Here is a 26,723-nt window from a genome sequence, read left to right as displayed (position 1 = left end):
GAAACTCATGACATCATCTGCATGTTTTGTTAGCCTTCAACGTGCTACCAGACTATTCGTTGTTTTTTTAAGTTTGTCCTGTACAGACTAACTTGGCTACCCCCTGAAGCTTCAGAAGGGACCATGTTTCCCAGAAACCCTGCTATCCTTTATAGCAGGGTGATGCCACTTGAGAATTCCTGAGCAAGGCTTTTCCCTTGCTCAGGATGGGGAGAGATAGTCTAATCCGGTGTTTCTCAACCAGTGGTACGAGTACTCTCAGGGGTACTTGAGAGAAGTCCGGGGGGTACATTAACACAATTTGGAGAATTTGGAGAGAACTGAAGTTTTACATTGCTTTTATTATTTTTGTACTTTTTACACCCAAAAATTTCATTGCTTGCCCGGCTGTGATTAAATTGTTTGCAACACATTTGTTTAATGTAGAAAAAAATATTTTGTGTGTTTGTGTGTCTGAAAACTATTAGGTACTGGGGGTCCTTATAATTTTTTTTTGAAAAAGGGGTACTTTATAAAAAATGTTTTCACCTTGTGTGCATAAATCCTTGAATGTTGAGACTATTCCTTCCAGATTAAAATTGGAAAGTAGTATCTGAAACTCTATACTGTGCTGCCACCTGCTGTTAATAAAGTCTTGCAACACAGGTAGTCCCCGGGTTACGTACAAGATAGGGACTATAGGTTTGTTCTTAAGTTGAATTTGTATGTAAGTCGGAACTGGCTCCAGATTCAGCGGCTGCTGAAACTGATCAGCGGCTGACTACAGGAAGCCCTAGGTGGAGTTGCTCTGCCTCCGGCTTCCTGGAATCAGCCGCTGATCAGTTTCAACAGCGGCTGAATCTGGACTCCTGGGACAGAACAGCTGGGGTCCCGCCGCCTGTGCGGCTTTGCTCTGGTCTCCCTGCTGTGCTGGGGAGTCCTCCCCAGCACACCTGGGAGACCCGGAGCAGCTTTTCTCACCCTGGAGGATGCGGTGGCGGGACCGGTGCGCTCTGGGTGGTCCCGCCGCCCGCGAGTTCCAGGACGAGAAAAGCCCTGTTCGTAAGTGCGGCTCCGACATAAGTCGGATCCGCGTAAGTCGGGGACTGCCTGTAATAAGATTGTTTTTGTTGCAGGCACAATCGCAGCCTACCTAGGGTGATTATTGCCTTTGAGTGCCTCTTGATTTTTAATGTATTTATTCTCGAAACCTCCTTTCAGCTAGTAAAATGCTGTTATACCTATTTTATAGAAGGAGGAACTTGATCATACCTTCTGTCTTAGAGAGGAAGAGCAAATTGCTACTGTAATAGTCTTCAGCAAAATCCTGACTGGACTTAATTGTCACTACAAATCCTGATTTTACTTTTCTATGATCTGTAATTCATCTAAACCTTTAGAGCTGCAGCTTTGGAACAATTCAAATCTCTTGGTGCTGAGCCCTTAGAAGTGGATTTAAAGGAATCTGGAGAGGGGCAAGGAGGGTATGCAAAAGAAATGTCCAAAGAGTTTATTGAAGCTGAAATGCAACTTTTTGCCAAACAATGCCAAGAAGTTGACATCATCATCAGCACAGCTCTCATTCCTGGTATGTCACCAATGCAGCAGACATGTTTTCCTCACCTGCTCTGAATACTTTTATTATTCCATCTCCACTAATCTCAGGTAAGTTTGTGCATCTTTGGGGCTATCTGACTCCAGGGTGAGATCACAGAAGGCAGAGAAGCTGTTGGTGATATAGCTTTATGTAAACCTGCCCTCCCCTTCTATTGGTGTGTTCCAGTTATTGAAGAAGTTGCTATATTTGTCACAGCTCATGCCTTGTAAAAACAAATTTGCTAGAGTAAGCAATAAATCATGCTGCACTATTTTTCTCATAGACCTTTCTTACCTTCAGTTCTTGTCAATAGAGTATTTCAGTGTTTGTTCACATAGAAAAATCCAGAAATAAATGCATGCTCTCACTTAAACAAGCTAGAAAATGTTATTTAAGGCCCTTATTGCATAAAGAGAATCACTTGCACAGAGTTTGTCTGGATTCTTTGGGATTACACTGTCTGAATCCCTTCATAAGATTCAAACCTAGCTTCTGCAGAGACCATACATCCCTTTAGAAAGATAATAAAGGTTCACTTAAAGGAATAAATAGGGATAACAATACTCCTAAATACTATTGCTGCTAACATATGGATACTAGAGGCACTTCAGAAATCTTTTTTGTTTCTCAAAAGGCAAATTTGAGGGTCATATCCTAAAGATAAATTTAAAAAATGCAAAATAGAATCGTCTAACATTGTGTTACATAAATAAATATGCACTTTCTGGAGAACAGCATTTTATAACTACTGGAGAGCTTATGAGGCAGTTTCCTACATATTTGGGAAAAATACAGTATCTTTTCTCTCTGCAAATACACACAAATGTAGGTCACATCTGAGCTGAAAATGTTCAAATTAGAGGCCAAATTCTTTCCTTAATATGCACGTACAACTTGGGTTGAGTTCTGTGGTAACTATATGAAAATAGCACATTTCTCTGAGGGAAGTATTAGGTCTTGGGACATTTATTTGCAGCATTGGACACACATGTAGCTGATTCTATTTTCTTGTCTTATCAGGTAAAAAAGCTCCTGTCTTGTTTCGTAAAGATATGATTGAATCAATGAAAGAAGGTTCAGTTGTTGTGGATTTAGCTTCAGAAGCAGGAGGAAACTTTGAAACTACTAAGCCTGGAGAGCTTTACATTCACAAGGTATGGACTTTCTTAAGCAGCAGTTTTAGATTCATGAGAATACATGTAGTTTGAAGACCCCACAGCTTATACACTTAAACACAAAAAACGTGTATCATTCTGCTCTACCATACTGGCTTTTAAAGAATTTTTTTTTTAAGACTAACATTTTGTTACCAGTCATATTTTAAAAGTCAAATGTAATTCAAGGTCTGCTTAAGGATTGCCTTTAAACAGGGAGTGGTTCTTAGACTACGTTGAGACTGATTTGACCCAGCTGTCTCAAGGTTATAGCTACACTTACAGTGGCGCCACTGCAGTGCTGCTAGCGCAAATGTTCTATACCAATGAGAGAGTTATCCTGTCGCTTTAATTATGCCAGCCCCCATGAGTAGCAGTAGCTATGTTGGTAGGAGAAGCCATTCCACCAGCATAGCACTTTTCACACCTGTGCTTAAGTTGGTATAACTGTAAGTTATGTCACTTGGCATGGGAGTGGCTTATTCACACCCTTGAGCAACAGATCTTCCTGTATGATATTCCGATCCTTTTCTGAATTGGCAATAGCTCCCAACTTTGTGTCATCCGCAAATTTTATTAGAACACTTCCACTTTTGGTGCCAAGATCAGCAATAAAAAGATTAAATAAAAATTGGCCCCAAAACTGATCCCTGAGGAACTCCGCTAGTAACCTTCCTCCAACCTGACAGTTCACTTTTCAGTATGACCCGCTGTAGTCTCCCCTTTAATCAGTTGCTTATCCACCTCTCAACTTTCATATTAATCCCTGTCTTTTCCAATTTAACCAATAATTCCCCATGTGGTACTGTATCAAATGCCTTCCTAAAGTCGAGGTAGATTAGATCCACTGCATTTCCTTTATCTAAAAAAAATCTGTTACTTTCTCAAAAAAGGAGATCAGGTTGGTTTGGCATGATCTACCTTTTGTAAAACCATGTTGTAATTTGTCCCAATTGCCATTAGCCTCAATGTCTCTAACTACTTTCTCCTTCAAATTTTTTTCCAGGATCTTACATACTACAGATGTCAAACTAACAGGCCTATAGTTACCCGGGTCACTTTTTTTCCCTTTCTTAAAAATCGGAACTGTATTAGCAATTCTCCAGTCAAATGGTACAACCCCTGAGTTTAGAGATTTATTAAACAATTTTGCTAATGGACTTGCAAGTTCATGTGCCAGTTCCTTTAATATTCTTGGATGAAGATTATCTGGGTCCCCCGATTTACTCCCATTAAGCTGTTCAAGTTTGGCTTTTACCTCGGATATGGTAATATCTACCTCCTTATCTTTAGTCCCATTTGTTAACTTACCATTATCCCTAAGCTCTTCATTAGCCTCATTAAAGACTGAAGCAAAGTATTTGTTTAGAAATTGGGCCATTCCTAGATTATCCTTAACCTCCACTCCATCCTTAGTAATTAGCGGTCCTACTTCTTCTTTTTTTGTTTTTTTCCTATTTATATGGCTATAAAACCTTTTACTATTGGTTTTAATTCCCTTTGCAAAGTCCAACTCTACCTGACTTTTAGCTCTCTCACTTTATCCCTACATGCTCTAACCTCAATAAGGTAGCTTTCTTTACTAATCCCTCCCATTTTCCACTCCTTATATGCTTTCTGCTTTTTCTTAATCACCTCTCTGAGATGCTTGCTCTTCCAGCTTGGTCTAACACACCTGCCTATAATTTTTTTCCCTTTTCTAGGGATACAGGCTTCTGACAGCTTCTGCAACTTTAACTTAAAATAATTCCAGGCCTCCTCCACTTTAAGATCCATAATTTCTTTAGTCCAATCAACTTCCCTAACTAATTTCCTTAATTTACTAAAGTTAGCTCTTTTGAAATCAAAAACCCTAGTCTCAGATTTATTTTTGTTTATCCTTCCATTTAATTTGAACTGAATTAGCTCATGATCACTCGAGCCAAGGTTGTCTCCTACAACCTTTTCATCTATGAGGTCCTCGCTACTCACCAAAACCAAATCTAAAATATCATCCCCCCCCTTGTTGGTTCAGCAACTACTTGATGAAGGAATTCATCAGCTATCACATCTAGGAAAATCTGAGCCCTATTATTATTACTAGCACTTGTTCTCCAGTCTATATCTGGAAAGTTTAAATCTCCCATGATTACGCAGTTTCCATGAGTATTTACTTCATTAAAAACATTAAAGAGGTCTCTGTCCATGTCCAAATTGGATCCTGGTGGTCTATAATACACCCCAAACACTATCCCAGGGGAGGATCTGATAGTTTTCTTCCCCAATGTGATTTTTTTGCCCAAACGGACTCTGTCTTCTCCATTCCATCACTTTTTATTTCTTTACAATCTACCTCATCTTTGATATACAATGCGACTCCACCACCTTTACCCTTATTTCTGTCTTTCCTAAACAGCACATACCCTTCAATACCTGTACTCCAGTCATGCCTAGTATTCCACCATGTTTCTGTTATTCCTATAATATCTGGTTTCACTTCCTGGACCAATAACTCTAGTTCTTCCTTTTTGTTACCTAGGCTCCTCGCATTGGTGTACAAATGTCTTAATTTTTGCTGTTTGGCCTCATTCACATTCTTTACCCAATTTGGCACGGACGTTAGACCTCCAGTATGACCTATTAGACTAGTATCCACCCCACCCTTCCTCATGTTCATTCTCCTACCCCCAGCTATATCCTTTCTTACTTCATTTTCCTCCCTCTCAGTGTTAAAATCTGGCGAAGAGATTACCTGGGCATCTCCCAACCGTCTCCCCCAAATTCCTAGTTTAAAGCTCTTTTAATAAGTTGAGCCAGCCTCCATCCTAGAAGTCTATTTCCCTCCCTACTTAGGTGAAGTCCATCTCTAGAGAACAGTCCTCTGTCCATAAATGCCTCCCAGTGAACATACATCCCAAAGCCCTCCTTATAGCACCACTGCCTAAGCCATCTATTGATCATCATAATCCTGTCACATCTTAGTTGCCCTTCTCTAGGAACAGGCAGAATCCCACTAAAGATCACCTGAGCCTCAATTTCCTTGAGCATCCTCCCCAGCCTAGCGTAGTCTCCCTTAATTCGTTCCAGCGAGAATCTAGCCCTATCATTTGTTCCTACATGAAGGATGATCAATGGATTCCTTCCTGCTCCCTTAATAATTCTCTTCAACCTCAGTTCCACATCTCTTATCTTAGCACCTGGCAGACAGCACAGCCTTCTATTCTCTGGATCAGCTCTGGTTACAGGCCTATCTATTCTTCTCAATAAGGAGTCCCCAATCACATAGACCTGCCTTTTCCTAGTGACAGTAAAATTCTCTGGTCTATCTCTAGCTTCCTCTGGCTGCAAGTCCTTGCCATTCCTATTTTCCCTTGTAATCCTAATGCTCATTATTGGTGTTGTCTCCATTAAGTCTTCCCCTTTATCTATGGGACTAGCCATTCTTCTCTTCTTCCTTACCCTTCCATCTTCATTATCTACCTGCTGTATCCCTTCTACATTTTCCAGCTCCACATACCTGTTCTTGAGCTCTATTTTTCCTTCACTGACCCATCTTTTCCTCTGCCTGGTCCTCTGAGTCACATGCTTCCACTGTCCATTTTCTTCGCCCAGCAGTCCCCCCTCTGAGGCCCTTGATCCTGCTTCCATCTGCATATCTAAGCTTTCCCCTTCAGCCACGTCATGCCTTTGCCCCATCATCTGCTCAAACCCCCTTCTAAACTCGACCAGAGTTCCCACCTGCATCTCCAGTCCTCGGATCTTTTCTTCCATCAGCTCTATCAGGCGGCACTTCATGCAAACAAAACTCCTTTCAGGTACCCCCTCCAGAATCATGTACATACCACAGCTACCACATCCAATCATCCTCCTTGTGTTCTCTACTACTTGGGCCATGGCCACTAATGCCTCTGTGTTTTATCTACTTTCTCACCAAAATCCTATTAGTCCGGGAACACAAAAACAAACCAAAACACCCTCTCCACAGCAGAAACAAACTCCAAACAAGTCCCACAATCCAAACTCCCTTTACAAACTCAAACTCCCCTGTTTACAGCTCTGTTTTCTTGGCTCCTGTGCCGCTGCAGCTAGCCAGAGCCAGATACATATTTCCCCTTCTGTGTTTAACTCCACTTGTTCTGGGACAACTAATTCAATAAAGATTAAGACTATCTAATTTGGTAGGAGAAATAATTATATTGTTTATTTTCTGTTGAAAATTGATAGTAATCAATCATTTATTTTTGTAATGAATGTAATTGACATCTCCTTGGCAAACAACAGTTTTACAGAATTGAAATGTGTCTTCATAGTCTTTGTAGTTAAATTATTTTATTTCTCTAGACTTAAACAATAAAATAATGCATTTAAAAATAGCATCATTTAGTACTACCCCTAGAAAGGAAAAATCAAATACAAAATGGGAAATAACTGGCCAGGCAGTAGTACTGCAGAAATATATCTGGGAATTCTAGTGGATCACAAATTGAACATGAGGTAACAATGAGTTGTAGTTGCAAAAAAGGCTGATATCATGGTGGGAAGGGGGTGCATTAAAAGGAGCATTGTAGCTAAAGCACAGGTATGTTAGGCATTGGTGAGGTCTCTGCTGAAGTATTGGGTCTAGTTTTGGGTACCACACTATAAGAAAAATGTGGATGTACTGGAAGCAGACCAAAGGAGAGCAGTTAAAAATGATAAAAGGTTTAGAAAACCTGACGTATAAGGAAAGGTGTTTTTTTTTTTAAGGCATGCTTTTAACCTTAAAAAAAGAAGTCTAAGGGGTGACCTAATAATAGTTTTAATATATGTTACAGTGTTATAAAGACCGTGGTGATGATTTGTTCTCCGTATCAGCTGAAAGTAGGTCAAGAACACAAGAATGGCCATACTGGGTCAGATCAAAGATCCATCTAGCCCAGTTTTCTGTCTTCTGACAGTGACCAATTCCAGGTGACCCAGAAGAAATGAACAAAACAGGTGATCTCTCCCCTGTCTCCCATTCCCAGCTTCTGACCGAGGCTAGGGGCACCATTCCTGCCCATCCTGGCTAACAAGCCATTGATGGACCTATCTTCCATGAATTTATCTAGTTCTTTTTTGGACCCTGTTATAGTCTTGGCCTTTGCAACATCTTCTGGCAAAGAGTTCCCCAAATTGACCATTCATTGTTTGAAGAAGTACTTCCTTTTGTTTATTTTTAGTAGATAGCAGGTTTAATTTAATTTAGTGGCCCCCCCTAGCTCTTCTGTTATGAGAGAGCATAAATAAATCATCTTGATTCATTTTCTCCACACCAGTGATAATTTTACAGACCTCTACCATGTCCCCCATTAGTAGTCTCTTTTCCAAGCTGAAAAATCCTTGTTTTATCACATTCTCCTGATATGGAGCTGTATCTTACTCCTAATCATTTTGATTGCCCTTTTCCAAACCTTTTCCAATAGTGAGAGAGCTTTTTTTGAGATAGGATTACCGCATTTACAAGGAGTATTCAAGATGTGGGCATACCGTGGATTTATATAGTGGCAGCAAGATATTCTGAATCCTTTTCTTAATGATTCCTAACATTGTTTGCTTTTTTGGATGCTGCTGCACTTGGAGTACATGTTTTCAGAGAACTATCCACAATGCCTTCAAGATCTCTCTCTCTCTCTTGAGTGGTAATAGCTAATTTAGCCCCATCATTTTATACACATAGTTGGGATTATGTTTTCCAATATGCATTACTTTGCATTTATCAACATTGAATTTCATCTGCCATTTTGTTATCTAGTTACCTAGTTTTTGTGAGATCCTTCTGACGTTCTTCACAGTTTTCTTTGGACTTAGCAATCTTGAGCATTTTTGTATCCTTTGCAAATTTTGTTGCCTTATGGTTTACTCCATTCTTCACATCATTTATGAATATGTTGAATAGGATTGGTCCCAGTACAGACCCTGGAGGACACCACTAGTTACCCCTCTCTACTCTGAAAACTGACCGTTTATTCCTACCCTTTGTTTCCTCTTTAACCAGTTTTCAGTTTATGAAAAGACCTTCCCTCTTATCCATGATATCTTACTTTGCTTAAGAGCCTTTGACGAGGGACCTTATCAAAGGTCTCAGAAATCAAAGTACACTATATCCACTGTATCCCCTTTGTCCACATTATTCTTGACCCCCTCAAAGTATTATAGTAGATTGGTCAGGCATGATCTTTCTTTACAAAAGCCACATTGACTTTTCCCCAACAAATGATGATAATCTGTGTTTAACATTTGTGGAAACTATAGTAAAGAATACCAATTTGCGTGCTACTGAAGTTAGATTTACTGGCCTGCAATTGCCAGGATCACCTCTTGATTCCTTTTTTTAAAAATTGGCACCACATTAGCTATCTTCCAGGCATTTGGTACAAAAAATAATTTAAATAATAGTTTTATAAACCACAGCTAGTAGTTCTGCAGCGTCCCATGTGAATTCTTTCAGAACACTAGAGTAAATGCTATCTGGTCCTGGTGACTTCTTGTTTAGTTTATCAATTTGTTCTAAAACCTGCTCTAACAACACCTCAATCTGGGACAATTCCTCGTGTTTGTCATCTAAAAACAATGGCTTAGATTTGGAAATCTTCCTAATCCTCAGGTAGGAAGACTGATGGGGGGAAAAAATAATCATTTAGTTTCTTCACAGTGAACTTCTCCTTGAATGCTTCTTTAGCATCTTAATCGTTCAGTGGCCCCCACTGGTTCGTTAGCAAGTTTCCGGCTTCTGATGTAGTTTTGAGTTTTTTAGCTGGCTGTTCACATTTCTTTTTGGCCTTCCTAATTATATTTTTAAACTCATTTGCCAGAGTTTATTCTCCTTTCTATTTTCTTCACTAGGATTTAACTTCCACTTTTAAAAGATGACTTTTTTTTTGCCTGTCACTGCTTCTCTTACTTGGTTGTTAAGCCACAATGACATTTTGCTGGTTTTCTTACTATGTTTTTTAACTTGGGGTATACATTTAATTTGAGCATCTATTAAAAAGTAATCTGCTTAGTCTGCAGCAAGAGAGATTTAAGTTAGATGTAAGGATAAAATATATAGAATACTTAAGTACTGGAATAGGTTACAAAAGGAGTTATGGAACCCCCATTATTGGAAGTTCTTGAGATCAGATTAGACAAACATCTGTCAGGGATGGTGTAGGTATACTTTATCCTGTCTCAGCACGAGGGGCATGGACTAGATAACCTTTTAAGGTTCCTTTTCAGCCACACATTTTTATGATTCACTGATGAAAAAAGCAAACACAGACAAGGACAAATAACTCAGCCAGACAGCCAATCTCTTCTCTCCTCCTCCCCCCCCCCCCCAAAAAAAAAGAAAAGGCTGGGAACACACCCTCAACACTCTCCAAAAAGACTGAAAAGACTTAACAGATGATCCTGTCCATCTCTTACCTGGCTGCTTAACGTACCTCAAGCTATAAGAGTATTTTAGAAATGATATCTGATTAAGTAGATTTTACCTACAAAAGCTTATGCCCAAATAAATCTGTTAGTCTTTTTAAGCTGCCACATAACTCTGTGTTGTTTTTGCAGATACAGACTAACACAGCTTCTCCTGGAAACACTTAAACGAATAGTCTAGTAGCAGCTTAAAGACTAACAAAACACAACTTAGATATTAGAGATAGGAAAAATGCTGCAGTACATCCCTCTACAAAATTCAGGTTTAATCCCAGTAGTGTGCAAAGAGGATGAGTTTACTCTTTTTGTAATAGTAGTAGCTATACAAATCAGAATTGAAGCTATACTAAGACTAAACTTAGTACTTGAAATGTGCATACCCAGAAAAGTTTTGGATGTTTAGAGACACTATTTATTCTTCTGTGAATTGTACTGGGTTTTTAAATATTTCACTTGGTTTCATTTAGGGAGTTACGCATATAGGTTACACAGACCTTCCAAGTAGAATGGCTACCCAGTCCAGCACTCTGTACTCCAACAATGTTACCAAGCTTTTAAAGGCAATAAGTCCTGATAAGGAAAACTTCTACTTTGATCTGAAGGACCAATTTGACTATGGCACTTTGGACCATGTTGTTAGAGGCACTGTAGTAATGAAGGTAAGTCAGAATACTATATCTTTATAATGTGTTTTTGTTTACTTCCAGACCTAACATTGAAATCTCCTTAAATCAATACTAAGGAGGTAAATATTTGCTTGCATTATGGTAGTTTATGAAATAGTGTAAGACGTACAACTTTGTTTTTATGTTCATGTTAATGATCACATAGAGCAGAGGTATGTTTATCACAGCTTTATTTTTTTGTTTGAAAGGCAACGTCAGTTTGAAAATCTCATTTGTTTGAAAATCACATTTGTTTGAAAATGCAGTTCCCTACTATGGTTTACAGAAAAACCTAAGATTTCTCTAACTGAATGATGCCAGCAAAAACTTTTTCTGTATTTTTTGGGGGGGCTTGCTTTGAGAATTTGGCAGCACTTTCTAAGTAGACATTTATGCTGTTCCCATGTATAATCAGTTTTTCCCCTTGCTGAAAAACATCCTTATACGCATTCCAAAAGGAGCAGAGAAACTCTCCTAAAATCTATTCTCAAGGAATTAAAGCAAATAAAAATTAGGAGGTGCTACTTAGAGGGAGTTCTAGCAGAAATAGAATTTTAACATTATGTTCAAATTAGGGGGTTGTGCCCCCTCGATCGCTACACTCGCCTACCCCCTTCTCTGCCAGGGCTGAGGCTGCCCTGGCTCTCCTCCCCCTCCTCCCTGGCCTCTGGGGAGGGCCTGGCTCCAAGTGGCCTTGGCCTTGAGGTGGCCCCAGCTCTTCCTCCTCCTCCTCCTGCCTCCTGCCTCCCCCTCCCTCCCCGACCTTGGCTCTCCCCTATCCTTCCACCAGGCTGGGCCAAGGTGACATCAGCCGTAGCTCTCCCCCTGGCTACCAGTTGGGCTCAGATGGTGGAAGGGACCCAGATTCAGCAGCTCCTCACTGGAAGCGCAGCTGGAGCAGCCCATGTGGAGCAGCTGACTCCAGCAAGTGGTTGAGGGCGGAGGCAGAGGTGGGGCTGTGGAATACAGAGTAACATGATGACATCACTGTCGTCCCGCAGGAAAAATAATACATCTATAGAGAGAAAATCATCAAGTAGACAGTGTCGTTTAAAGTTGTTTTTTTAGTATAGGTCAAAACGGAAGGAAACTTTAAGACCGTAATTTATTCCTAGAACAGGTCCAGCATCAGCAACGGTAATACAGATTTCTTCTCTCTGTTCATATTATTGTGCCTCATTTGTGATTTTATGGAACATTTGTGAAGAGGGAAGGGGGAAGTAAGTTGATTCCTTGTTCTGTCTTCTCTAACAAAGATGTCAGTTGTGGCCTTTTGTGATATTGGTGTCTGTCTACAAGAACCTGAAATAAGACCTCTAAATATGTTCCTTGTATTCCAGGAAGTGAGTTGTGTATAGATGTTGTTTGCTTTTTAAATCTGAATGTGTACTTATCCGTTCACATTATCAAGACAAATTCATCTGAGCAGGAAATATGTCTGTTCATATGTTTGAGAGGCAACATGGCTGAGCAGATATGGCACTGGACAGATAGTCATGACACCTGAGTTCTATTTTTCCACTCTATTACTGACATACTGTATGAACTTGGTCAGATGGCTTCACCTCTCTGTACTTATGTTTGTCCTCCTCTCCTTTGTTTTATAATCTGAGTACGTAAATCCTTTGGAACAGGATTTGCCTCTTTTCTGTACATATTACTGTACGCAGCACCTGGTCCTGGTATTCTACGTTCTAGACTAGTCATACTTCCTCGGGTGCCTAGCAGCTGGGGAAGGAAAGACAGGCAGGAGATGGTGCTTGTGGGGAATCCGGTTTAAGCTGTCTCTCTTCTCTTCCCTCCCCCCTCCCCCCACTCATGGGGTGTGTCTAGACTACATGGCTCCGTCAACAGAGCCATGTAGTCTAGACACACCCATGCATTGCTGCCTCTGCATCATAGGCGGGATGTTGGAGCAGCCCCTTTCTGCGGCAGGCCCAGGCATGCTACAGACAAAGGCTGCTCTATGGGATGCCAGCGCAGCCTCAGTCCGTGGAGAGCTCAGGCAGCAGTGGGCGCAGCAGGTGGGAGCTGGTCTGTGAAGGGAGACAGATTTTAAACCGACTCACCTCATGGACCGGCTCCTGCTGGCCATCCCGTGCTGCTGCTTCTGCTACAGAGGCAGCAGCGCAGGATGGCAGGGGACTTCCCTGGGAGTGGGGCTAGATGCATACTGGCTGTTGGCCCCATCCCTGGGGACCATCAAATAATCGTGTAACCACTAAGATTTGGTGAGGTTACATGATTATTAAATTGAACAATATCTAACATCCCTAGTTCCTACTTGTTTCCTGATGGTCCACTCTCCTTTTCTAGACCCCGCACTCTTGCATGCACTTGGGATCAGAAATGTATGTTGATCCTGCTCTTGCCTCTGAGGGGTGGGATGGGATTGGGGAGTAAGGATGTGAATAGTTAATCAGTTAACCCTTAATGGGTGAGGCTTATTGGTTCTAGTTAACCAGTGGGAGCTAGAGCAGCTCCTTGTCCACCGCAGGCAGGAGCTGCTCCAGCCTCGCAAGGCCTGCTGTGGGTAGGGGCACTCCAGCCTGGCCAGAGCAGCCCCTCTCTGAGGTGAACAGGTTGCTCCAGGCTGGCCATTGCGGATGGGCCTGGGCTGGAGCAGCTCCCTCACCCACCCCCACTTTAATCGTTTAACTAATTAAATGGGATTTTACATCCCTATTGGGGAGGAAGAAAAATACATTAGCCCCTTCAATATATCCATTGCAGGCATGCTAGCTCCCTGTGCATCTCCAGTTCCTCTGACCCAAATAATAATCTTTAGCTTTCATTGAAAAGACATTTGTTATGGAAAACACTCTCTTCATAATTATGACTCCTATTTGACAATCCACAAATCAGATGTTCACCCATCATTCTTTGATTTAGGCTTTGACACTAGTCTGAAGGATTTATTTTTTGAAAAACAAGAAATGATCAGTCGTGTAAGCTGTCGTGCTAGAGGTAATTGTAACTTTGTGTGTTGTCAGGATGGCAAAGTGACTTTTCCTGCACCGCCACCAAACAACATTCCTCAGGGAGTCCCTGTGAAACACAAGACTGTGGCTGAGCTGAAAGCGGAAAAAGAAGCCACGATTACACCTTTTAGAAAAACTATGACTACTGCCACTGCCTATACTGCAGGTGAGAGAACTTGGAGTCACTTAATGATGGCTATAGTTGGACTGTCAGTGTGTTATGTGCCAAATTCAGCCTCTGGAAAACTTAGGGGTTGTCTACAAGGGGAAAAATAATTTAGTTTAGTTCACTTTGGAAATAAATCAAGCTGAATTGAATTAAGATCATGTAAATTTTGAAAGAGCATCCACGTAAGAGGCAGTTTAATCTACTTCAAAAGTTAATTCATATTAATTTTTTCATGTAGGCTAGTCCTTAATTAAAATAATAAATTTTAATCATTCTATTAATAACTAGTTCTAAATTTGTTTTTTGGGGTGTAAAAAAATGGACTGGTTGAATGTTGACTTACTGCAAAACCAATGCAATAATTGTTTCTTGGAGAACAAACTTAAAGAATATCACAGAAATGCAGTTATTCCTACATCTCAGCTCAGAGGGGTGTGTGTGTGTGTGTGTGTGTGTGTGTGTGTGTGTGTGTGATAATTGTTTCTTGGAGAACAAACTTAAAGAATATCACAGAAATGCAGTTATTCCTACATCTCAGCTCAGAGGGTGTGTGTGTGTGTGTGTGGGTGTGTGTGTGTGTGGATTGCCTACTTAAGAATTTGTGAAATACTTAGTATAAGAAAGATACTGGTTGTTCCTCATGCTTAGCAATGTTTGTGGGCAAGTATTTTGTTTTCATGAATAAGGTTTTCAGTTAGCATTTTGCATGTACCAATATTGTACATTAGCTTACTAAGGAATTCAAAATATATAATTGCCGTGTCTTTTTTCTTTAAAACTCATGTTTTTAAATATTGCAAAGAATTTCACTATGATTGTGACACTCTTATTTAGCTTTTACATTTAATCAAAACAGGGGAGACACCACTATCTTTGCTAAGGTAGAAAGCTCTTCTACCAGTATAGCTTAGTTTGTGTGTTTAAAGAAAACTCTGAGAGCATTTTTATTAATAAAGAGCTTCCCTTCAGGCCCACAGATCTGATTACATTTATAGACAAAACTGTACTTGAGTTTTAAGTTCAATGTTGTCACAGTTCAAGGCATCTGCATCTGTATTCCCTCTCATGACCCATCAAAAGCACTTGCTCTAGGCTCCCTGCTCCACATCTGTCATCTCTCTTGGACAGAGACTTCTATGTCTCTGTCCTGACTCGGGTATTTCCTAACTGCACAGCTCCCTTCCCATACTGTGACCTCTCCAGGAAACTCAGGCTCCCAAAATTGCTTTATTTTTTGCCTCAGACAATAAATGATGTATTTGCCTACCGTTAAGCTACCACACTGCTCTTTCTAAGCAATCATGTTTATTCTTAATATAAAAGCACGACTGAGAAAACTTGAACTATAAAAGAACTTGCATGCATGGGAATAAGCTTACCAAATATCACACCCTTACTCTAACAAGGGCTCTGGCTTCATAGGCAGTGAATGAAGGTAGGGCTGGGGGAAGCAAGCCCCATGCCTTCTGCACAGGCTTGGCCCTTCCTACAGGAGCTAAGCTGTCTCCCCATCAACACCACGGGAAGGGCAGAGGGCACACAGTGCCAGCCTTCCCAGCCCCAGAGCACTGGGGGGGGGGGAGGGGTGTGCTCGGAGGCAGTAACCATTCACCTCCCACTATGCCTACAGTAGGCATTTTGGGGGTGGAGTCTGGGTGGGGCCAGGCTGTCAGTTTAGGAAGGCAGTGTCTTCCCCTACCTAGCATAGCTTGTGCCCATGTCTGGCTGGTAAACAGTCCTTCAGGCCCTACACAGATGTTTTCTTGAGGTCAGAGGTTCATCACAACTTCAGATCAGAACAAGCATACTCATGAGTCAGTGAGTCCCTTCCTTATTCACTTTAGGTCTTTGAAGACACCGTGAATAGGTAATCAGCCAGACAATGAGTTTCCTCCTCTTGATAAAACTTCAGAAGGCTGACTTCTTATGTAATTGGAGTGAATGCATTTGAATGCTCCCTAAAAGAACATGCACACAATCCCAGAAAAGTGCAGTAATGTACAGTTGGATACATTTGGGAAATGGGATGGACACAGGGAAATGCACATTGATCAACTGCTATATCTGATTTACATATTCGCCATGTTTTACAGTCTCAATAGAAACATAAATAAACCATTCAGAGATCATAATTTTGCATTAACTATGTCCTCATTTAGGTCTGACTAGCTTGCTGGGACTGGGCATTGCAGCTCCTAATTCTGCATTCCCACAGATGGTGACAACGTTTGGTTTAGCTGGAATAGTAGGATATCACACAGTCTGGGGTGTGACCCCTGCGCTTCACTCTCCACTCATGTCCGTGACTAATGCCATTTCAGGTAGGTGTCTGTCCTGCAGCTACTTGTGTTGTATAGAGGAAATACTATGAGATTTTATCAGCTTACAGTAGAAGTTGAATCCTCTGTATTTAATGTAACCTATACATCTACTGGGTATGGTTCACTGTAAGTGGTCTGTGTGCCACTACATGGGACAGTGAACCACACTGAGTAGATGTGTGAATTACATTAAGATGCCAGGGAGTCACCTCTGGGTCTAATTGCTGGCAGCTTCCCTTAAAGTGAATTCATTACAAATCTGTTCAGGCAAATATACTTCATTTTTTAAAAAAGTGATTCAGCATGTAACTGGGTTGTATCTTCTCCGGGCCTTGGCAACATCCTGTTGCTAAAATCATCTCCCGTGCCTTCCCTTCAGGCAGACTTGCTGCTTTCTGCTTCCCTCCCCATTCACATCACATTCAAGTCTCTTAGTCCTCACCTTTCAGATCCTAAACATCAGCCCCTGCTTACCTCTGTTTTTCATTTCTACCTACTTCCCCTTTTACTCCCCTCAGTCCTCCTAAGCCTGTATCCTAACTGTTCCCCTTCTCCCCTTTTCCTGGTCATCTTTCCAGAAGTGAGTTTTGAAGAGGAACATGAAGTTTATAACCCTCTCCTTCTCTTGAAAAAAAAGAAAAAAAATACACCAGCACTTGAGCTAGTGTGAGTCTGAGCAGTTTTGTCTTTCATAGACTGTAAGTTCTTTTAGATGGGGGCAGTTTTCTCTTAATATTTGAACAGCATTTCACAGAATTGTTTACTCTCAGTGTTGGTAGTAAATTAGCCATCCTTTTGAAAAGAACTACTGATCTCATGAGCAGCAAAGTAGGTAACATTTGCGGCTTAACTCAGCCTTTAAGGGTACAGCCAGTTACTAAGCTGCCTAAATTAGCCTTTGATGCATTGTATTTCAAAAATGCATTGGTTTGTTGTTTCTGATGTGTTCTGTGGCACAATTGGTAGATTTCCAGTTAAATAAAAATTGACAATCTTGATTCAGAGGGATTAAACAACAGTGATGTGTACAGTGTTTGGCAAAACTGTGGTCACATGGTATGTGTTGATTCTTGTAGTAGGGATGTTAAATATTGGTTAATTGAATAGTCGAGTAACCTCATGAATTCTTATCGGTTACTTGACTATTCTGTAGTTCCTAGGGGTGGGGCTGGCAGCCAGTGCACTCTGGCACTACTCCTGAGCAGCCCCCTGACACTCAGCGCTGCTGCCTCTGTATCCGAGACAGCAGCATGGCATGTTGGGTGGGAACTGGTCCACAAGGGCAGCCAGTTTAAAAACCATCTCCTCTTGCTGACTGGCTGCCTATCACCCCACATTGCTGCCTCTGATACAGGGGTGACAGCAGCCCCTGTTAGGGGGTTGGAGTGGTCTGAGCTCTTGGACCTGGCAAGAGCCATAACTGAGCTGGGCTGCCTGCCCGTCTACCTCTTAACACTTTAAATGCAGAGCCACAGAAGGGGTAGATCCCAGACCCATTGCAAGCCAGGACTGAGAGCCTGCTTGCCAGTATGCTAAAAAATTGACTGGTGGAGGAATGGGAGAAATGCATGTAGTCTATAGCATTAACCTATAAGCTTTTGCTTATCGGTTAATCGACTACACCAGTGTTTCTCAACCAGTGGTACGAGTACCCTCAGGGGTACTCGAAAGAAGTCTGGGGGGGGGGGGGGTACTTCAATGCAACTGAAATTTGGAGGAAACTGAATTTTTGGTTTAAGTTTTACAGTGCTTTATTATTTTTGTAACTTTTTACACCCAAAAATTTCATTGCCTGCCCAGCTACAATTAAGTTGTTTAAACAAATGTGTTGTAATGGTAGGGGAAAAAAATGGCGTGTGTGAAAACTGTAAGTACTGGGGGTATTTATAATTTTTTTTTTTTTTAAAAAGGAGTTACTTTATAAAAAAAAGTTTGAGAAACACTGGACTGCACTATTAAATCCCTATCTAGCAGCAAAGATTGCTGCTTGCTATATAATGAGTTTATGTTCAATAGCTTACTTGCATCTTTTATTTATTTATTTATTTTTTAATTAGGACTGACTGCAGTTGGTGGGTTGGCATTGATGGGAGGAAGCTATGTCCCTGACAATACTCCTCAAGGACTTGCTGTGCTTGCTGCTTTTGTGTCATCTGTCAACATTGCTGGTATGAGCATGTTAACTTTCTATGAACATGAATCAAAACAGTTGGATCACAGTCCATTAATGCTTTCTACTTTTGTAGTGGTATAGATTTACAGGATTACAATTTATGGATTGGGATCATTTAACAGGCAAACAAGCTAGTATGGTTGTTGACAATTGCCTCCTTGTGTGCCCTTTCTATGATGTCATTTCCTGTTGGAGAAAGTCTTAGGATAGCAGTTGTCCTTTATGGTTTAATCACTATGGTGATTGCATGGAATACAAGTATTCCTTTGCATCTTGAAATGGAATGGTATATGTCCATCTCCCCTTTTTGGCCACAATTTTGATCTGGACTCTTCAAAAGACTCATAATAAAATTAGGGAACAGAACATGCTTTTTGCTGTGTAACATGGAATGTCATCTGACTTCCATGAAGGCTGGCTGGGAAGCGGGGAAGGGGGAGAAGAGTGAGCATAATCTCCATTCTTATCCCTGTGTTGGCAGAAGCTTTGCCACCTGGTTAGGGTTTTGGCTGCAGCAACCAAGTGCAGCCACTGGAGAATTTTAATCGGAAACTACATAGTATGTCAGTGCATTTCTATCCCACAGTATGGTGAAGAGGAAAGATGCATGCTTGAGTGATCAAGCCAGTGGTGTGATCACGAATGAGCTGTGCGGCTGAGCTGATGAACAGTTGAGAGTAATAGCTGATAGGTAGGTCACCTTGCAAATGTGTGGAGTGTCCTGCTGATCCTGGGATCTCTCCGTAATTGCCAGTTCAAAAACCTTTCCCTCCATGGATAAATTTCCTGTGTAGTCTAAAGAAAATGGTTATATCTGACCTTAATCCTAGATACCTGTAAATTGGCTGATACACCATATTTCAAGCTTTCCAAAACTCTTGCTCACTCAGTCACAAACTTCTATCCCTGTGGTTAATAGGGCTAACTAATTTTTTTCCTGGTAGGTTGGCCAAGGACTAGTTTAAGCTTTCATTTTTTTTCTTTTGTATTTGGCAAGGTGGTTTTCTGGTTACACAAAGAATGCTGGATATGTTCAAGCGTCCTACTGATCCTCCTGAATACAATTACTTGTACCTGCTCCCTACTGGTGTCTTTGTAGGGGGATATGCAGCTGCTCTCCAGGGTGGCTATAATATTGAACAGGTAAGAAAATCCTTCATTTTCTGTCATTTGCAGATCCAGCTTTCAACAGCTCTTTCCCATTTGGCAATTGGCCTTAAAGTGTACATTAAGCAAATCACTTTGATCAAACATGTTCTGAAATAACCATACAAAAGGGCTATATGCTGCTCTCCTTCATCTTCCATCCAACTCTTTCTCAAATTGCATCTAGTTTTACCTCTTATTTATACACTTTGTAAAGATGACATGGGCAAAGGATCAGAACCGAACAAGACAAGGTCAAATGACTTTTCTGATATTTCAGGTTTGTGAGTAACTTAATGCCACTCTAAGTATGGCATTTAGTGTAAAGGCTGGAAAAGGAAAAATTCACTCTGTTGATCTTGTTTTCTTTCTCCCCACGCACACTAAATTGCTATACTTTCAGCACTGTTTTCTTTTTTCTGTGCTTTGCCATGCTTTCCACTTGATGGGAATGACTCCAACTCCAGCTTACATTAAACATTCCCTCTCTCCTTTACCTGCTGCTTGGGATTGGAGCTTGTCTGTACTTCAAGTGCAGTTTTTTTTGAGCAAGCCTCCACTGGCTGCTAGTGACATGTCCTAGTTTTCCATTGATGGGCTTTGGAGAGAACAACTATTTATTTATTGGCTTTTCATCCTTTGCTTATATCCACCCAGGCAGCCAAAATGCTATCCTCATGAGAGAGCACCAAACTTGCAAGTAAACACTAGTCATTGACTTTAGTGTGGCAAAGTTTCTAAATAACAACCTCCTTTAAAAAATCTTTATATTTCTGAAATAACAGCAGAGTCTGTAATGTTATGGACAAATCTCTTAAACATTAACAGCAGAAATAGTAGCATTTAAGCTTTGAAATGGATGCTTTCTAGAAATGCCTAAGTAGGTTTTTTTGTGAATCAGAGATTAGGCAAAAAAGGTAGGTTTTATTTTACTTGAGTCTTAAAACATGTAAATCACATTTGTTGTGAGGTAGACACACACACAGAGGGATGGATGTGTGGGATTTTGAGCTAAGGCTGTCTACAAAGATTCAGCGCAAAAGGAGCGATCAGAGATAAGGTCTTAAACATAATCCCATTTCTCAAAATGTAGAACATCTTATTATAGTGCTGCTTGTTCAGATCCATGGAAGCTATCTTGTTTTCTTTTGTAAACAAGAAGCCAAAAGTACCATAATGAAATATTAAAAATTGTTTCCATGCTCATTAGGACAATTGAAGTCTTAACATTAATTTGTGTTATGCTAAGAAAATTTTGCTTCTGGATTTCCTTAAAGGGGAAAACTTCTGGAAAGTTGTTTTAGCTTAAAATTAATGTCATGATAAGCAGGTGAACTAAGCTAACTTAAAAAAAAAAGAAAGTTCTCAAATCTGATTTATAAATGTAACTTTTGAAAATGGCCACAGTCTTATTATAACAACAAATTCGCACAGCATAGGAAAATTTCTACTCCTCAGTTTAAAAAAAAAAAAAGGTCTTATAGCACCTTAGAGACTAACCAAAAAAGCTCATGATACTATCTATATTTTTCTGTTAGTCTCTAACATGCAACAGGGCCATTCATCCATTTGTTTGTTTTTAGTTACAGACTAATATGGCTACTCCTCTGAGACTCCTCCTCAGTATTGTTGTTAGTTAAGATCAAATCCACCTTTGAATCATCAGTAAAAATCTTTTTTGTATAACAATCAGATTTTGATGCATGTATATGTTGCTCTATTATTTTAAAGATGATGTATCTAGGCTCAGGCTTGTGTTGTGTTGGTGCTCTGGCCGGTCTGTCCACACAAGGAACTGCTCGTCTGGGTAATGCTTTGGGCATGATAGGTGTTGCTGGAGGTTTGGCGGCTACTCTTGGAGGCCTTAAACCATCACCAGAACTGTTGGCTCAGATGTCAGGTGCAATGACTCTTGGTGGCACCATAGGTGAGTGCTAAAAGTCAGACAGTTATTTATAACTTAGAGATGAAATTAATAGTTCCTGGTTACATGCCACTTTTGATACCTTTACTCTAACTTTGCACCTACAGAGTACTTTTATCCATATATCAAAGCACTTTAGTGGCATAAAAATTGTGATTCCCACTTAGCAGATAAAAATCTTGCTGCTTGCAACAAACTACATTTTTCCTGCTTCCATTATTATGGCCGTGGGCCATGTGGGGTCCCAGTGCTACTGCCAGGTCATTAATGAAAATATTCAATCAGATCAACTCCAAAGACTGATCCTTGAGGGACTCCGCTAGTAATCTTCCTTGAGCCTGAAATTTTACCTTTCAGCACAACTTTTGGTCTCATATCTTTAGCCCCCACCACACAATTCTGGTATAAATCCCAATTTTCTCAATTTTTAACTAACATTTTCCCATTTTATTACTGTGTCAAGTGTCTTACTAAAGTCCAAATAGATTAAATCTACCATACTTCATATTCCTGGAAAAAATCAGTTATCAAGGTAAAAATATTGGGGTGGCCTGGCACAATCTGTCTTTGGTAAACCCTTGTTGCATTTTATCAAATTTTCCATTTATCACAATGTCTTTTTAATTATTATTTCCTTCAAAATTTGTCCTAAGGGCTTGCATGCTATTGATGTCAGACTAATGGCTCTGTGATTGCCCAGCTCGCTCAGTAAGAAAATTAAGGAATAGAGAGGCTAAGTTATTTGACCAAACTCTCACTGCAGGTTAGTTACTGATCAAGATACTGAAATCTGGTCTACTGAGTTTAGTCAGATTTCCCCTGTTTTTGGACTATGCTGCCTCATATGAAAAGAATACTGGATCCCGTGAAAGCTTCTCAGGTGGCTGCAAAGAATACTTCTGATTTTTTTTTTTTATTTCCTTATTTGCCCAGAGTTCCTGATGCACAAAATTACTTACATTAGGGCTTTCAGTAAAAATGTTGCTAACAGCACCACTTCTAATGCAGAGCAAGTTTTCTTGGCTTTTTTTCAGCAGTCTGTTTAGATTCCATAGTGAACAGAATGCTCAAGTTCATGCTCACATTAAACAATACCTTCTAATATCCCTTTTTATTTTTCTTCAATTCTCACCAGGTTTGACAATTGCTAAACGCATCCAGATTTCAGATTTACCTCAGCTAGTGGCTGCTTTCCATAGTTTGGTAGGTTTGGCTGCTGTGCTCACTTGCGTAGCCGAGTATATGATTGAGTATCCTCACTTTGCTACTGATCCAGCTGCAAACCTCACCAAGATTGTGGCGTATCTTGGCACATACATTGGTGGTGTGACATTCAGTGGTTCCCTCGTAGCTTATGGGAAACTGCAAGGTGAGTGTTGTCCCTGTTGGGCAAAAGCTAATTTTTAAAATTTCTTTGTCAGTTTTCTTTAACTCGATAATACATTTACACATTACAGTTTATTAAATGGATCCAGATGGAGGTTTAACTTGTGGGTTTTTTTTAATTACTGCCTTCATTTTTAAATTTTTGTTTTATTGTGTAGTGCTTTTTTGGGGGGTGTAGTGCTTTTTTGGGGGGGAACTATCTGCATTCAGTCTCCTTATGGACACTCTTTCATGTTAATTACCAAATAATGTAAATATTGTCAAATTCAGTACTGTTTTGGATTTCTTATTTAATGTACTGTGCATACTTTCTGTCTGGACATAATTTGCTTTTACTGAAACTTACTAAAATTAAAAATGCATTCATCATCTCACTGAGTAGACTATTTAGGATGATATCATGGCCCTATTAAAGTAATAGAGGTTCTGTCACTGACTTCCATGGGATTTCTTACTTACAATAAAATAAATATGTACTCTATCAGTTGACTTTTTGCAAATGTTATATGACCCTTCTTTAAACAGTCAAATTCATTAAAGTAATTTAATGTAGATGCACTTCTCCTTGCATACCTCATGAAGTCTGTCATCTTTTTACATTTATAAACATTCATAAACGATTCCATGTTTCATGGGATTCAGCAACTCCTCATGAGGGGTGTAAATGGTTAACCGGTGGTGACTGGAGTAGCCCATTAGGGGCGTGCTGAAGACAGGGGCACACTCCAACTCATTCGGAGCAGCCCCTGTCTACAGCGGGGGAGAGGGAGAGGCAGGGGGATGACCCAGCGTTGCCTGTTGGCTGGGAGAGGAGGGCGGCAATTTGTTTTGTTTTAGGTGTCCCCTGTAGGTGGTTGTCCTTGCTAGATGGGTCTCCAGTGGCTCAGCCTTCTAGCTAAGTTACATAGTCATACTTGATGAGAATTCCTTCTGGGGTAACAGAAGTTCAGCGCACAGTCTACTCTTTCTAGGATCTTCAACACTGTCTCAAGCCCTTTAAATCTAGCCGCTTTCTTGAGTCTTTAGTAAAGAGTCCAACTGGAATGGTTGGTCTGCTCTCACCAGGGCCTTCATCACTGGGTCCCTTTAAATTCTGCTCTTCACTTGGGCTTCCCAGCAAAGCTTTGTGAGGATTTGGGCACATGGATTACTCCTGGTCCCAGCCCAGGGACCCTACACACAACAGCCACAAACAGCTTCCTTCAGTTTGCTGCTGCTATTCCCTGCCCCCTTTCTCTAACTTCTGAGCTGAAGTTCTCAAATCCTTTTTCACCTTCTTCTGGTTCTGTTCTTGAGCTTCAGTAATCAGCAAAAAGCACCCTGCCTTGTTCCTCTGATCCCAGCCAGGAACTGACTTCCTCAGTCCCTGCAGCACCTTTAAATCAAGCCGCTTAGGTTCTGATTGGTTAGCTGCTTCCCTGCAGCTTTTCTAGGTGTAGAGGACCCATCTTCACTGCTCCTTTCTGGTGGGTATGGTATGACAGCAAAGCCTTCACTAGGGAGCTTGATTTTACCATGTCACAATACCCTTTTTTGGTGCTTTCTGACAACGTACAAACAAATAAAGAATCTGTACCTAACTGGGGATTGGTGTTCTGTGGTGCTTTTGCTGTGGATAGCACGAGTCTTTACCTCAGAGCTAGAACTGATTATGTAATGCACATTCCCTTCTACCTTCTCATTCATTCATTCATTTTCCTCTCTCTCACTCTCATCCAATCCAACCTGCTTGGTTTTATCATTTAAAAAAAAAATTAGGTGAGGTTTACTTTGGAATACTCTGGTGACTGCAGAACTTTTGAAATTAAACATAAGTCACTAGAAACTGGGCAATTGAGAGGGTGCAATTTTTATTCTGATAGGTTAAACTTTGTTTCTGTTAATATTTATCTAATGCCAATGATTAATTAACACTTGGGAGAAAGGACATATTTGTTCCTTTCTCCTAGCAGAGTCAAAATACTCAGCTCTAAAAGTTTCTCAAGCAAGAATAGATTTAATGTTCTTTGGAGTCCTACTTTAACTTTGTCTGTGTGGTACATTTTTTTGAGCCCTTTGAAGCTCATAATACTTCCCTGGGTATTTATTAGCTAGAGACATTATATAAAAACCCACAATAGTATATATACACATGCACTTTTAATATAATGTGCTCCAAAGGTACTAAAAATTAGTTGGATAAGGTTTGTCCAGGAAACTGACACAACTGTCAGTTTCTGCCTTAACTTTGAATTTCACTTTGGTTTTAAGTGGTTTACTTTCCTTTTAATCTGTTTGCGGGGTGTATGTGCTTGTCAATTCTCACTCATGCATTTTAGATTTTAAATGTGATAGTATGTTTGATTCCAGGTATCCTGAACTCTGCACCACTCCTTCTGCCAGGCCGGCACTTACTGAATGCAGGTTTGCTGACAGCCAGTGTTGGTGGAATGATTCCATACATGATTGATCCTAGTTACACTACAGGGCTTACCTGTTTAGGTTCGGTGTCGGCACTTTCTGCTATTATGGTAAGTCAGTGAGTCACACCAACACTCAGTGATCAGTGAATACTAGGGATGTTAACAAGTAGTCAACTACATGATTAACCAATAAGCCTAGACTTATCGGTTAATCCTGTCGACTACATGCATTCCCCCTCTCCCGCTGCTTGTGTCAGAGGCAGCAAGTAGCAGAAAGGGCAGGAGCTGATATGTGTGGGGAGTTGGATTTTAATCCAGCTCTCCGTGGAACTGTCTGCATCCCGCTTCCTCTCCTCCCCCCCCCCCCCCCCACTTGCTTCCTCAAATAGAGGCAGTGGCAGGGGGGGGGGGCGGGGCAGAGCCAGCCCTCTGCACATGTTGGCTTCCATAGAGCCGCCTCCACTACCCCCGCCTCCCACAGAGTCATGTATGGAATTGTCAGCTGTATCTTCCATATACCAAAATTGTTCAACAGTTTATTGGTGCAGTGCATTGGTTATCATGCCATAGGCCAGAGCTACAGAAGCTTCATTTGCCCACAGGGGTTCATTATGATCTGTAAGAACTCTAGTGAGGTGTGGTTTAGTATTTAGCTTTGCAAGCTGTGTAATTTTACATCCCTTTAACGAGTAAAAATCACCTTTTTACTAAAATGTACTGTAACATAAGCTACTTTCTACCATATATATTGGAGAACTCTGCTGTGAAGTCCTGGTAAAAACTATAATACCGCAGAGTGGAATGGGAGCTGACATGAGACTTTAAGGATCTAAAATGCAGCTTTGATTCAGCAAAGTACTTAAGCATTGTTTAGATTTGCTGAATCTGGACTTCGCTGAGGAAGAAGCTAGTTTATTATGCTGACTATCCTTCTTGCCTTAGCTATTTTGGGCATTCTGCATCTTACAAATACCTTTCAGTTTACTTTAGAAATAAAATATAGTAATTACTTTCAAACTCAAGTATCATGACTTAATGGAACTGTTCAATCTATTTCATTTTATGCCATTTACAAGAGAGACCAGTTTAATGATATTACAGCATATTTATGGGTCTTCAAGTCTCTTTTTTCTCTTAATGATCATATTTCTTATCTTAGTACTTCTAAAGCACAGTTTCTTTATTTTTTATCAAGATCAGTGTTAACAAAAATCTTATTTCTGAAACTGCTAATGTGTGTTGGCTGTCTGATCTTTGAAGGCAGAAATTATTATAAATACTATATATTAATCTCTTATTAATCTCTTATACATAGAACGTAGTTGGGTGTGTGGATCAAATCATTTTTAGTAAATATCTGCAGCAACACTAACAATTCTGTGATGCTTACGTTTTGTAAGACGATACTAG

At 40.5% G+C, this 26,723-nt stretch overlaps 1 protein-coding gene across 1 annotated transcript in view; it reads left to right on the top strand.

Annotated features, from left to right (window-relative positions):
• Nucleotides 1–26,723, top strand: part of NNT (nicotinamide nucleotide transhydrogenase) — an 85,668-nt gene that overhangs the window by 24,549 nt on the left and 34,396 nt on the right. The window contains exons 7-16 of the mRNA XM_006139514.4: nt 1,380–1,567; nt 2,597–2,730; nt 10,614–10,805; nt 13,805–13,958; nt 16,121–16,282; nt 18,340–18,450; nt 19,453–19,598; nt 21,333–21,528; nt 22,661–22,894; nt 25,261–25,421. Of these exons, the coding sequence (XP_006139576.1) occupies nt 1,380–1,567; nt 2,597–2,730; nt 10,614–10,805; nt 13,805–13,958; nt 16,121–16,282; nt 18,340–18,450; nt 19,453–19,598; nt 21,333–21,528; nt 22,661–22,894; nt 25,261–25,421 (1,678 nt within the window). The remainder of the gene's footprint in view (nt 1–1,379; nt 1,568–2,596; nt 2,731–10,613; nt 10,806–13,804; nt 13,959–16,120; nt 16,283–18,339; nt 18,451–19,452; nt 19,599–21,332; nt 21,529–22,660; nt 22,895–25,260; nt 25,422–26,723) is intronic.

The sequence above is a fragment of the Pelodiscus sinensis genome, chromosome 6 (assembly GCF_052426305.1).
Source record: "Pelodiscus sinensis isolate ZL-2025 chromosome 6, ASM5242630v1, whole genome shotgun sequence".
Taxonomy (NCBI): domain Eukaryota; kingdom Metazoa; phylum Chordata; order Testudines; family Trionychidae; genus Pelodiscus; species Pelodiscus sinensis.
The sequence above is the reverse complement of the archived record's forward strand: the minus strand, read 5'-3'. Positions and strand labels throughout refer to the sequence as shown.